The sequence below is a fragment of the Sus scrofa genome, chromosome 12, assembly GCF_054392235.1.
Source record: "Sus scrofa isolate SSC_HxYL_T2T_F1_AM1 chromosome 12, Sscrofa_HxYL_maternal_Yorkshire_Landrace_v2.0, whole genome shotgun sequence".
NCBI classification, from domain to species: Eukaryota; Metazoa; Chordata; class Mammalia; order Artiodactyla; family Suidae; genus Sus; species Sus scrofa.
In genome coordinates this window covers 44463254-44477782 of record NC_139394.1, presented here as the reverse complement: position 1 = coordinate 44477782, position 14529 = coordinate 44463254, and the positions used below count along the sequence as shown (strand labels likewise).

Genomic DNA, 14529 nt, shown 5'->3' with positions numbered 1-14529 from the left:
CTGCCCGTTGGCCCACAAAGGTCCCACATGATGTGGGCCCCGCCCACCTCTCCCATTTTATTTCATGCCACCCCCGTCACCCCCACCCACCACCCCCACTCTAGGCCCTCGGTGGTCTCCTTTTATTGTGACTTCCTCCAAAATAAGAAATCACTTACTGCCCTAAGGCCTGCACACTTGTGGTTCCTGTCCTGCCAGGAGCCTCCTTCACAGATCTTTTCACAAAGCTGGTGCCTTATCGGTCAGACTTTAGCTCACCTTCCCTACAACGCAGTTGTCTGGCACACAGTGGAAGCTCAGTGAGTATCTGTCAAATGAATAGATTCCTCAGCCCTAGAAAACTCCAAATCTAAGTACCTGGAATCAAGCTCACCCCTCAGTTTTAGCACTCATTTCTAAATGCCTGCTAGATATCCAGACCTCAAATCTAGCACAACAAGGATGCTCAAAACCAAACCCTTCATCTTTTCCCAAATCTTTTCCTCCAATCTTCTGAAATTGTATGAGCAGCATAATCCACACTTTCTGCTCCAGAAATGTGAATTTCCCATTTGTTTGCTCCACCTGTCCAAAATCACACATTAAGACTGAATTCAAATATCACTTCATTCATTCCTTCGTGCTTTCAATCAACCTCTTATTCATTCAACAAATACTTACTGAGTATCTTCTATGAGGCAGGCACCATGCTAAGATAACAGAAAGCAAAGCAGACCAATTTTGTCTATTACACATCAGTCCAATAATCATACAAATATTCAATTATAAACTAAAAACTGCTATGAATGAAAAAGCACCTAAAACTACAAGAAAACATAAGTGAGGTACCAAGAAACACACCTCTGACGATGTACTGACTGAATGGCATGTATCTTGGCAAGGGGTTCAGCCAAGTCCTGGAAGCAGGTGGAGCCTGGCAGGCCTACCTTAAGGCACTTACATTCTGCCACATACTTTATTTCCACCTGGCTCTGTGTGCCCTCCACCACCTGCTCCTTTTACCAAAAGTTACCTGAGAGAAAGGACACAAGAGTGTCTCATATGTGTCAACACCCCAGAAGAGACTAATTCACATATCTGGTACCCAAGGAGTCTCTGCTCGCAAAGAGCTCCCCAATGACTCTGCAATGCAGCCAAGTTTGTAAACTATGCACCCAAACTACTGACTCAATAAATAGTACTGATTATCTCATGTAAACTCTCTAAGGTCGGTGTGGGAAATTATTTCCAAACTTGGCCGCAATAATCCCAACCAGGCTGCACGCCTCTTTGCAGTGTGACTTTGACACTCTACCCGGTAAGAGGCGGAGTCCATGTCCCCTCCCCTTGAATGTGGGCTACACTTGGGACTTACATAAACCAAAAGAATGGGGCAAGAGCTGACGCCTTCAGAGGCCCCATGGCTCCGCTGTGGCCTGCCTTGGAAGCCAACAGCCATGTAAAAGATGCCTAATCTATACTAATGAATGGTGAGAGGCCAGGAGAAACAGACCTCATGGAGGAGAACCCAAATGTCCCAGCCAACAGTCAGCACCAAGGCCCCAGATGGGTGACTGAAGCCATGCTGGATCCTTCTGTCCCATCAACATCACGTGGAGGAAAGCAGTATGTCCCTCTCCCCTGAATTACTAATCCACCGAATCAGGAGCAGTAAAATGATTGTCATTTGAAGCCACTAAAAGTTGCAGGGTTATCTCTTACATAAGAATAGATGATTGAAACCGTCAGAAATGCAGCACGCTTTTAGCAGTCATTCAAATGTTTCCCAACTTTGATGATCAAGACACTCTTCCGCACGGTCATTACAATTACTCCTCAATTTTAGCCCATTTATTCCTAAATCTTTGAAGTACAGGAAGACCAATTAATCAAAATCCCCCTGGCAAAAACTACTCTTATACTTGAAGATGGTAATCAAGCCATCCCTTAGCTTTTCCTTCTCTAGAAGAAAATCTGTTCCTTTTTTTAAAAAAACTTATAATGATAAGGACTTAAAAAAAAAAAAAAAAAAGGAGTTCCCGTCGTGGCGAAGTGGTTAACGAATCCGACTAGGAACCATGAGGTTGCGGGTTCGGTCCCTGCCCTTGCTCAGCGGGTTAACGATCCGGTGTTGCCGTGAGCTGTGGTGTAGGTTGCAGACGCAGCTCGGATCCCACGTTGCTGTGCCTCTGGCGTAGGCCAGTGGCTACAGCTCCGATTCAACCCCTAGCCTGGGAACCTCCATATGCCGCGGGAGCGGCCCAAGAAATAGCAACAATGACGACAAAAAGACAAAAAAAAAAAAAAAAAAAAAAAAGTTTTTCATCATTTTTATTCCTCTGTTAAGTACAGAGGGACCAAAACTGGATGCCACATACCAGTATCTAACACAGGTTATGTCCTAACCCTTATGGGTTTTTTTGTTTGTTTTGTTTTGTTTTCGCCACACCTGCAAGCATGTGGAAGTTCTTGGGCCAGGGATCAAATCCACACCACAGCAGTAACCCGAGCCACAACAGCGACAATGCCAGATCCTTAAACCACTGAACCACAAGGGAACTCCTTATGGTTCATCTTTCTTTTCTTTTTTTTTTTTTTTGTCTTTTTGCTATTTCTTGGGCCACTCTCTCGGCATATGGAGGTTCCCAGGCTAGGGGTCTAATCGGAGCTGTAGCCACTGGCCTACACCAGAGCCACAGCAATGCAGGATCCGAGCCGAATCTGCCACCTACACCACAGCTCACGGTGACGCTGGATCGTTAACCCACTGAGTAAGGGCAGGGACCGAACCCACAACCTCATGGTTCCTAGTCAGATTCGTTAACCACTGCGCCACGACCGGAACTCCTTCTTATTATTATTATTATTTTTTTTTTTTGTCTTTTGGTTCATCTTTCTATAATCAACTTCCATAGTCCCAAGCATGGCATGTTAGCACCCCAGAGGTTGTGAATTACCCTACAAACTTGGAAGTACTGTAAACCTTTCTGCTCTTGGCGCTCAGCTTACTCCACTTGCGATGACTCTCTTCATGAACCGACCTGGTCTGACACTCCACTACTGCGCTACCAAGCCTTTATTACAATTCTAGATGTTTGAAGCACAACAGAAAAAAAAAACCCTGAGAGGCATGCACCATTCACTTCAGTCAAGGTTTCTAACCATAGTCAAGGCCTTTCCATCAGCCAGGCAGGTCCTGGGCACCTCCTTCTTCCACCCTGAATATAAAGTAGCCTTGCGAAAGACAAGCCCTTTAGCCCTCGCCTATTGAGCTAAGGCAACTTTTCTGCAGAACCCAACGAGGTATATTTAGCTACAAAGAGACAAACCACTTTCTCAATGCAGTGTAAAATCACATCTTCTCGGAGTTCCCATTGTGGCTCGATGGTAATGAACTCGACTAGTATCAACGAGGACTTGGGTTCAATCCCTAGCCTCGCTCACTGGGTTAAGGATACAGCGTTGCTGAGAGCTGCAGTGCAAGCCACAGACTCGGCTTGGATCCCTCACTGCTGTGGCTGTGGTATAGGCCAGCAGATATAGTTCTGATTCAACCCCTAGCCTAGGAACTTCCATGGCCATGGGTGCAGCCCCCAAAAAACAAAACAAAACAAAGCCATGTTTTCTCTCTGAGTCCTACCTGAATGTGTACTTCAATGTCAAAAGGAGCTGTGCAATCACCGAGAAAGCAGAGATAAAAAAGTCTAGCCAACACAGGGTATTGTAGGCATCAGATAAAAGGGATAATTTTGTAAGGTACCATATCATGTTAGGTGATAGGCTAGAATTAGGTTTCAGGAAGTCCTATAAATCTTCAAATTAACTCTGGATGGTTTCACGTGACAAAGACAGATTAGGCACCAGGGATTAAAGTTCATCAAATAGAAACCAACAGTATACATTTAACTAGAGATCTTACGGATTTTATAATACTGCCAAGACTAATAAAGATGTTTAGACCAGTGGCCTGACCCTGAAGACCCACGTCAGCCACTGTCTGATGGTGCCAGGTTCTAGGTCAAGGACCAGGTTCTAGGTCAAGGAACTCAACACAAAGGAAGAGATAATGCGGTGCGAGTCCCAACAAGGAAGAAAAACTGCTGGAGGGAGTCAAGGAAGGCTTAACATATGAACTAAGTCTCACGGGGGATGAGTACTTTGCCAGCCAGGGGGAGGAGGCACAAGGAAAAGGCACAGTGTCCTAAAAGGACACGGTATAACCCGGTACTGGAAAAATGCTAAGTTCAGTGAGGCTGGAGAGGAGAGAAAAGCTGGGGAAAGGAGAGGGAGATAAAACCAGGGACAGTAACAAGTAGGCTTCGGTCCAACTGTGAAGGACTCCACCGATAAAGCTAGGTAGGAAACACACACACAGAACCATCGGCGCTCTGAAACTTGATAATGAATAGATAAGATTCGACCTTCAGGAACACAATACTGGAAACAATAACAGAGGGCTGGGAGCAGAGAAAGACCTATGGTGGAGTGACAAGAGCTTAGGCAGGATTTTTTTTTGGGGGGGGGGTCTTTTTTAGGGCCACACCTGCGGCACATGGAGGTTCCCAGGCTAGGGGTTGAATCAGAACTACAGCTACCAGCATACACCGTAACCACAGCAACACCAGATCCAAGCCGCGTCTGCAACCTACGCCACGGCTCACGGCAATGCCGGATCCTTGACCCACTGAGCGAGGCCAGGGATCGAACCTGTATCCTCATGGATACTAGTCAGATTCATTTCCACTGAGCCACGATGGGAATTCCCAGGCAAGATTTGATAAGACTCTGAATCAGAAATTACAAACCCGGAGTTCCCGTTGTGGCACAGCAGAAACGAATCCGACTAGGAACCATGAGGTTGCAGGTTCCATCCCTGGCCTCACTCAGTGGGTTAAGGATCCGGTGTTGCCGTGAGCTGTGGTGTAGGTCGCAGACAAGGCTCAGATCTGGCATTGTTGTGGCTGTGGTGTAGGACCGGCGGCTATAGCTCCAATTCAATCGCTAGCCTGGAAACCTCCATATGCAGCAGATGTGCCCCCCCCCCCACCAAAAAAAAAAAAGAAAGAAGGAAAAAGAAGTTACAAACCCAAAATCTCAGAGACAAAGTAGGTAAAACTGTGACATCTTCACTGTGTAAGATCTGGGAGGACAGTGATGGCTGTAATCTTGGGAAGAATGTGGGCCCAGCCTAAAAGTATTCACACACAAAATTTTAAACCATTGGGCTGCTTAAACAAAATATCTAGGGTTTTTTTGTTGTTGTTGTTTGTTTGTTTTTTGTCTTTTTTGCCTTTTCTAGGGCCGTTCCCATAGCACATGGAGGTTCCCAGGCTAGGGGTCTAATCGGAGCTGTAGCCTCGTCTGCGACCTACACCACAGCTCATGGCAACGCCGGATCCTTAACCCACTGAGCAAGGCCAGGGATCGAACCTGAAACCTCATGGTTCCTAGTCGGATTCATTAACCATTGCGCCATGACAGAAACTCCCAAAATATCTAGTTTTTGACCTCTGATAAGGCAACACAGTGGGAATTAAGACATCATGGGATGGGCTGGGAGTTTGGAGTTAGGAGATGCAAACTATTGCATTTGGAGTGGATAAGCAATGAGATCCTGCTGTATAGCACAGGGAACTCTATCTAGTCACTTGTGAAGGAACATGATGGAGGATACTGTGAGAAAAAAAAATGTGTGTGTGTCTGGGTTACTTTTCTGTACAGCAGAAATGGACAACATTGTAAATCAACTATAATTTTTTAAAAATTAATTTTAAAAAAAGAAAAAGACATATCAAACGGTACTCCAATATAATCAAGAGGGTTTAGTAACCATAGATTTAGCATATATTTAGAAGACGTGAGGCATCAAAAGAATGATAGGAGGATTTGGTGGATATAATTAACAAAGTACACACATACAGCACTACAGGCGGATAACAGATGCTGGGTAGGGGAGATAATGAGTTGTTATGTACATGTTGAATTTAAGATGCCTTTTGAACAACCCTGGCAGGTCTGTCAAGTTGGCCAAAGCTTGTCAAAATCTGTCAAGTTGGAAATAAGGATCTAAAGTTCGGGGGAGGCATTCCCGTCGTGGCGCAGTAGTTAACGAATCCAACTAGGAACCATGAGGTTGCGGGTTCGATCCCCAGCCTTGCTCAGTGGGTTAAGGATCTGGCGTTGCTGTGAGCTGTGGTGTAGGTTGCAGACGCGGCTGGAATCCTGCATGGCTGTGGCTCTGGCGTAGGCCGGTGGCTACAGCTCCGATTAGACCCCTAGCCTGGGAACCACCATATGCCGCAGAAGCAGCCCAAGAAATGGCAAAAAGACAGAAAGAAAGAAAGTAAGTAAGTAAGTTTGGGGGAGACAGCCGGGCTGGTAAGACATACTGAGGACAACTGAATGCCTGGGCATAGCTGAGATCCTTAGAGGAAAGGGCGTGGGAGAAGAGTGAAACCCAAGGCTTTTATGGCAGAGTCAAAAGAAAATGAGAATAAATGATGGAAGGATACTCTGGAAACTGAGAAGAGACAAGGTAGTCTCAAAGCCAAAGGAAGAGGGTTGCTGTGGAAAAAAAAAAAAGAACGGCTCAATAGTACCAAATGCTAGGCAGAGATTAAGTAAGATGGAGGCTGAAACCAGGACCAGAACACTGGGTCTGGAACACAGGAGTTTACTTGTCATCTTCCAGGGAAACAGGAACAGGGTAATGAGAGCAGAAGCCAAAACAACAGAGTCACTAAGAGGATCGGAACTGAGGAAGTACAACGTAGGCTCTTCCTATTCTACCCTTATTGAGAACCCACTATGAGCCCAGCACCAGGGATACAATTCTAACAAAACAGGTGCTGCTTCTCAACATACCCTTTGATGCAGGCAACACGGGGTTCTCCTGAGTACTCATCCGGTCTTGGTGAGTTAAGAGACTTCATGACATAACACTGTAAAACAACCATACTTTAAAAAGAAGAAGAAGAAAGCGAAGAAGAGACCTCATCGAGGAAGTGATTTCCAGGCTACAGCTGGCCGGCCCGGTTAAGCAGAAGGGTGTGTCAGAGCCTTGTGTCTGTAAAGGCCTGAAGTAAAGAGAACCTGAACCATCTGGAGTAACTGTAAAGGTTAACTTTAAGGGGGGCTACTGCCTAGTGATGAGGCTGAAGACTTAAGAAGCTTAGCAATGGGCGTTCCCTTCGTGGCTCAGTGGTTAATGAACCCAACTAGGATCCATGAGAACGCAGGTTCGATCCCTGGCCTCACTCAGTGGGTTAAGGATCCAGCGTTGCTGTGGCTGTGGTGTAGGCCAACAGCTGTGACTCCATCTTAGACCCCTGCCTGGTGACTTCCATATGCCTCAGGTGCGGCCCTAAAAAGCAAAAAAAAAAAAAAAAAAAAAAAAGAAGCAACAGCAGCTTAGGGAAGAGCAGAAAGGAGACAGAACAGCAACCTGAACAGAGTCAGGGATGAGAGGTTCTCGGTCTCCACAGCACCTCAGAAACGTGCTGGTAAGTTAGTATTCTCTGCAAGTCAATATACACAATTAGGAGAAAAGCCAATATGTTTGCCTCTCTCTTCCTTTAACAATGGTTTAGTCTGAATAAACGATTTCTCACAGGACACAAAAAGAACCAAAAATACAAGAGCAAAAGATGGATAAAGCTGTCAATGGAACATGCCTCATTTCTCTAAAGTTTATGTAATAAACGGTCTCTAGGCCCAAAGCCACATCCAGGTCCCAAAGGAAATGAAACTTCCCCTAGCATCCCCTCCAAAGAGCTGAAGGACCAACTTTAGGATAGCCAAACTGAAAAAGCACTGACTCATTCTGAAGACTGAGGCTCTTCGGCAGTTTCTACTGCAGCTCAGTCTTGCTAATGTTACCTGATTTTGCCTGTTTCAAAACACTGCCAGGGCAGAAAGCAGGCTGCCTCCAATTCCTGCCGCTGCTGAGGTCCTTGGAGCCCCGTTTCAGATGAGATCATCTCAGGAACCAACAGCAGCGGCTTTCAGGCAGTGAATGGTGCTGCCTGGGGACGTATCTTTGGTAAGCAAGATTGCAACAGAGCAGGCGGTTTACCCAGGGCAGTGCTGACTCACGCCAGGCAAAACTCTATTTCCCAAACAACTCAGCCTGAGCCAACTGCAATCGACTGCAACCTAGAAAAGAGGAGGCACTCCACTGATTTTGTTTTAAATTGAAAGCTGATTACAGGGTGGCGGCAGGGGGCAGGTGAATCTTATTCCCCAGCTGCTGGTCACCCAGAAAGCTCCAGTGGTTGGCCACCTTCTGAAATTTCATCTGAGAACAGCCCGGGGCTCCTGACGGCAAGATTACTGAAGGTAGCGGTTCTCAAGCTCTGAAGATTTCCCCAAGGGACTGATAAAGAAGTTAGCATTTACGAATTAGAATGTCGGGGTCAGAGGGCTGGGGGGATTTGCCCAGTGGCAGCTAGCTGGTCAAATCATCAGGGTGAATTTTGTCAGCTCTGACCAGCTCACTGCTCCCCCCCCCACCCCACCCCCGCCACCCCCCGCACTAAGCCTCCTCTGACCTCTGTTTCCTTAGCCAGCTCATGTTCTCTAGAACAGACAGATATACAGGAGGGGTTGTTTAATCAGCTGCCACATTCTCTCTGCTAAGGCTAAATTACCCACCCTCACACCTACTAGGTGTTTAAGGAATAGAGAAGTCTAAAATCACACTAACACTTACTTTCAACAGAAAAAGCCTTCGATTATGTCAATTCTCATTTATTGGTCAGCTTTTTAAAAAATCAATTCTAGAATGACTGGCTTATCAACATGTATTAATTATTATTGAATTGGCCCTGACAGGCTAGAACTGGCATGGGTGCTAGACAAAGAAAACAAAAGATTAAGTCCTTGCTTTCTATGTGTTCTCACTTTACAAGAAAGAAACTACAGTTCCTATCAGATCCTTCTGTTCCCTGCTCAGAATTTCCCACGGTAAGCAGCTGTTTCTTAGTGCGGGCATCAAGGCCACACCTAGCCTAGTCCATCCTGTGAGGCAGGTCTCATAAGGCACCAATTCTGGGTGTAGCTGCCAATCCGGCCTGTCATTTAATAAACGTTAAGATTGATTAAAATGTACATGCAGATCATCAGATTTTGAGTTTAAAAAACTACGCTTTTTTTTTTTTTTTTTTTTTTTGTCTTTCTAGGGCTGCACCCAGAGCATATGGAAGTTCCTAGGCTAGGGGTCAAAATGGAACTGTAGCTGCTGGCCTACACCACAGCCACAGCAACGAGGGATCCAAGCCACATCCTCGACCTACACCACATCTCACGGCAACGCCAGAGCCTTAACCCACTGAGCAAGGCCAGGGATCAAACCCAAGTTCTCATGGACACTAGTCAGGTTCATTAACCACTGAGCCACAACATGAACTCCAAAACACTATGCTATTTAATTCTCTTCCTTTTCATGAGGCTAGTTTAAAAAAAGTTATTTCTCCAAATCAATCTCCCTTAATTACATTATTCCAGCAGGATAACCACACTGGGCTTTTAGAAGGTTTTATAAAATGTCCCTCCTTTCTTTCCTCCCCTTCAGTGCCTTCCTTTTCAGAAAATAGCCACTTTTTTTTTTTTTTTTTTTTTTTTTGGTCTTTTCTAGAGCCGCTCCCACAGCATATGGAGGTTCCCAGGCTAGGGGTCAAATCGGAGCTGTAGCCGATGGCCTACGCCAGAGCCACAGCAACGCAGGATCCAAGCCGCGTCTGTGACCTACACCACTGTTCACAGCAATGCCAGATCCTTAACCCACTGAGCGAGGCCAGGGATCGAACCCGCAACCTCATGGTTCCTAGTCGGATTCGTTAACCACTGCGCCACGACAGGAACTCCCAGAAAATAGCCGCGTTTAAAGAAGTTTTCCTACAGTGTGTGTTAATTAGTCTTTTTCAAATGATAAAAGGCATCTTTACAGCAGTTGACAACCATTATCTCATGGCCCACACTTGAAAAAATATTTCTGTAGTTGATGATAAGTCATAAACATCCTAATATGGAGCAACTCACAAAGTACATACAGTACAGACGAATCCGGAAACTCTTCTGGATTAAAACTACAGTATTGTTAGAAGCTTCTGACTCATTCTACATTAGGAAACTTTAAATAAAGAAGAGAAAATCCAGTCGGTACTGTGCCCAGGAAGTCAATGTAAATTATGTGAAGAGCAGCGTGAGGGTCAGAAGCATCAGAACTTCCCACTTCTGCTAAGATGAAGAGCACTCGGCAGGTGAGGGGAGCCTTCTCAGACCATCATTTCCCTCCTGGGATTCTGCACAGTTCCCATCAGTGTCTCCAAATATAACCAGACTCCAGCCTAACTCCTTCTTTGAGATGAGAAAGACTGAAGATTACACACATGGAGCTTTAAAAAGATGCTAAATTTGAACTAACCGCTTCAGGCACTTGAGATGTTATAAGCTTGTATGAAAGCTCTAAGAATATGAGACTGTATGTGAAATAAGAAAAATAATTGTGGCTCTATGCTTAAGCGCTTTCAATATATTTATTTTAAAACCCAGACAAGTAATTCAGCACCCAAAGCTATATAGGCTGACCTCTCTTGTGTGGTCACAAGAGTTATTTTAACATGTGTATGTGTGTGTGTATGTACACGGGTGTGTGGGGTGTGTGTATCTACACGTTGCAAACACAATACCCATCGTTTTACTTGAGCAGAAGTAGGTGATGGCATTTACAGTCCACATTTGGTTTTTTTCTGATAGATCTTAACATTACAAACAATAAGCAGATATCAAAAGAGAAGTTAAAACATTCATTTCTCAGGATTCTGTAGTCTTCCAAATCCACAGAAAGCTATCAATACACACAAAAAGATATGGGAGGGAACAGCAAAGATATGGGCAGGAACAGCAATGGGAGCAGAGCAAGGAGGTACTTTAGCTTTAGCAGTATTCGAATTTTTTTTTTTTTTTTTTTTTTTAATGGCCACATCCTCAGCATATGGAAACTGCCGAGCCAGGGACTGAATCTAAGCCCCAGCTGTGGCAATGCCAGGTCCTTTAACCCACTGCACAGAACCAGGGATTGAACCTGCACCTCTGCAGCAGCTGCAGTCGGATTCTTAACCCATTGTGCCACAGTGGAACTCTCTGAATGTTTTTTACAAGCACGTATTTAAGTATTACTTGGCAATCTAAAATTCAGTTAGTTTTAATTTTTTTTACTGTTTATAAACTACTTTCATCTTTTCCCTTCTCACGCTTTCCTCAACACCTTCCTTTTACCTTCTTCCCCATTCCCAGCATCCTAAATAATACCGCACATTTCCTCTTTTCAACAAACTTAGTTTTATTTACGTCCACATCTTTTTCCTTTTTTTCCTTCCACATCCTTTTTCTGATTGAGAAGACAGTGAACTGATTAAACCCAAATTTCCAGGAACCAGTGGCCTTCTCATTTTGGTGATAATTAAGGATACTGCCAAATTCTACTCTTGGGTGTTGCGGGATCTTATACATTTTTTTTTAAACTAGAGTACCTACTCTTCAAAAAAAGACAATTAATGTCAACGGACTACCTATCATGTAATAAATCACAATTAAGCATGAAAAACGAAGAAAACTTTAGTATACTCAAGAGTCAACTCTAGGGGTACTTAAGAATCAACAAGGGGTGCCAACTGAACATGATCACTTCCCAACCTCATCCCTCAAACTCTCTGAATTAGCAGAAGTGGAAGGAGGCCCCAGAACCAGAATTTATAATAATCATCTCCCTCTCCCAAGGGACTTTTTTTTCTTTTTATGGCTGCACCCGCAGCACATGAAGTTCCCAGGCGAGGGGCTGAACTGGAGCCACAGTTACAGGCCCACAGCCATGGCCACAGGAGCACCGGATCCTGGCCCCATCTGTGACCTACACCGCAGCTTGTGGCAACCCCAGATACTTACCTCACTGAGTGGGGCCAAGGATGAAACCCACATCCTCACAGAGACAATGTCAGGTCCTTAACCCACTGAGCCACAACAGGAACTCCCCCAAGTGATTCTGATACAGACAGGCCTTGGATCGTGTTTTGAGAGACAGGTCATAGCTGTTTCCTAAGAACTACTTTTTTTTTTTTTGTGGCTACACCTGCAGCAAGTGAACATTCCCAGGCCAGCGATGGAACCTATGCCACAGCAGCAACCTGAACCACTGCAGTGACAACACCAAATCCTTAACTCACTGCACCACAAGAAAATTCCCCTCAGCACTAATTACATACAGTAAAATGAAAAGTGTTTTTTTAATACCACTTATATGTGGAATCTAATTTTTTAAATGATAAAAAGAACTTATTTACAAAACAGAAAGAAACTCACAGATTTCAAAAGTAAACTTACAGTTACCAAAGGGAAGTCATGTGTGTTGGGGGGACTGGGGGTAAATTAGGAGAATGGGAATGACATATACACACTACTGTATATAAAATAGACAAGGACCAGGAGTTCCCATCGTGGCTCAGTGGTTAACAAATCCGACTAGGAACCATGAGGTTGCGGGTTCGATCCCTGGCCTTGCTCAGTGGGTCAAGGATCCGGCATTGCCGTGAGCTGTGGGTAGGCCGGCGGCTACAGCTCCGATTAGACCCCTAGCCTGGAACTTCCATATGCCTCGGGTGCGGCCCTAGAAAAGACAAAATATTAAATCAAAAAATAAAAATAAATAAAATAGACAAGGACCTATTGTATAGCACAGGGAAATCTCCCAAATAGTCTGGGGAAAAAGAATGGATTCACTTTGCTGTACACCTGAAATGAATACAATACTGTAAGTCAACTATACTCTAATAAAAATTTTAAGTTTTTTTCCTCCCTCCAAAGACACCCAAACTAAAAAACAGGCTCACAGAGCAGATCTTAGACCTTCGTGCCCTCACCTTCAAGAACCATCAAGAATATCACAACTGAACTGTATTTATTTTGTTGGCTGGACCATTATTTGCCTCAAGCCTCCTACGCAATTATCCTAACTACTCTTAAGGATTTTCACTGTCACCTACAACCGTGTTAGACTGAGACATTTTCACACCTGGGATGCAGTACAAGGGGCTTAATGGGCATTTTTACGGCTGTGAAAATTAAAGTTTACTTGACCCGGCACTATAGTCAAATAAAACAAAGGCAAAGGCACCTGTTGAAAGCAGAGGATTTGACTTTCTGAGGAGGCAGTTTTGCCCAGAAATTCAAACCATGGGATGCTATCCAGCTCATATGTCTCGAGTGCCCAAAAGCCAGCTAATCACCGCAGCATTAGCCAACGCAGGCCTGTGTGCCATTTGGAAGCACAGGCCTGCCGTATAAGATGGCCTCTCCTGGGAGACGGAGGCTGTCACCATGGCGGGATCATTCCATCTGGGGCCAGGAGGACCAGGCAGTCCCTTTAAACTTTAACGAGTCACTTTAGTGTTCAGATCTAGGCACCAGCACTGAAGGAGACGCAACCCGATTCACAGCACTCTGCTACAAAACCACCCCTAAGCTGCAGGAGGGCAAGTGAGCCCAGCCTGTCCCCACAGGTGCAGTCACCAGAATCTGTTCTCTCGTGTAATTCAGGGCACTTTACTAGCCACTGTGCATTAATACTTCAGAGAGCAGAAAGGTATCCGGTATCAAGGGTACAGAAACTCCCTACCTCAGGCACAATGAAAAACTAGATTTCTAAATGTCAGGAATTGAAAAAGCAGCAAGCCCATAGGAAAAGGAAGACTCCAAAGCTGACAGGACACTGTCAGATGACCTGATGACAAGATTGGGAGAAAGGAAATCAGCGACGTGACCAAACTGCTATCTTGGGCAGCTGGCTTTAGAAACCTGGCAATGGAAATCCTGGAACCTTTGGATAACTGTCATTTTCTTTCTTTTTTTTTTTTTTTTTCTTTTTTTGCTTTTTAGGGCCGCACCCTTGGCATATGGAAGTTCCCAGGCTAGGGGTCGAATCAGAGCTACACCTGCCAGCCACAGCCACAGTCACAGTCACATGGGATCCAAGCTCTCACGGCAACGCTGGATCCCCGACCCACTGAGCAAGGCCAGGGACTGAACCCGCATCCTCATGGATACTAGTCAGATTCGTTTCCACTGCACCACAACAGGAACTCCAACTGCCATTTTCTTTCTTTCTTTCTTTTTTTTTTTTTGCCTTTCTCTAGGACTGCTCCCGCGGCATATGGAGATTCCCAGGCTAGGGGTCTAATCGGAGCCATAGGCACTGGCCTACACCAGAGCCACAGCAACTCAGGATCCAAGCCGTGTCTGCAACCTACACCACAGCTCACGGCAACGCCGGATCCTTAACCCACTGAGCAAGGCCAAGGATCGAACCTGCAACCTCATGGTTCCTATTCGGATTCATTAACCACTGCACCATGACAGGAACTCCCCAACTGCCATTTTCTATACAAAACTATTTCTTCATTTTTTTTTCCCCCTGATCTGCTAATACAGAAGGGCAGAGGAAAAGGCCCTTGTCATCAAATTCCATCACCTAAACTCTAGTAGCTTCCTAATGAAGCG

At 45.1% G+C, this 14529-nt stretch overlaps 1 protein-coding gene across 45 annotated transcripts in view; it reads right to left on the bottom strand.

Moving 5' to 3' along the window:
- Nucleotides 1–14529, bottom strand: part of RFFL (ring finger and FYVE like domain containing E3 ubiquitin protein ligase) — a 76154-nt gene that overhangs the window by 46890 nt on the left and 14735 nt on the right. For 3 of the 45 annotated variants that reach the window (XR_014821391.1, XM_084985145.1, XM_021067434.2), the window contains exons 1-2: nt 7858–8019; nt 6844–6920 (exon numbers count right to left, since the gene is read on the bottom strand). The exons of 39 other annotated variants lie outside the window; for them this stretch is intronic. Coding sequence is in view for 2 of the 6 variants with exons in the window: in XM_084985145.1 (XP_084841271.1) it covers nt 6844–6883 (40 nt within the window). In the remaining 4 variants the exon portion in view is untranslated. Of the gene's footprint in view, nt 1–6843; nt 6921–7857; nt 8020–14529 lie in introns of those variants that run through there. 3 more of the 45 variants (XM_021067426.2, XM_084985165.1, XM_084985175.1) reach the window with 1 other exon arrangement.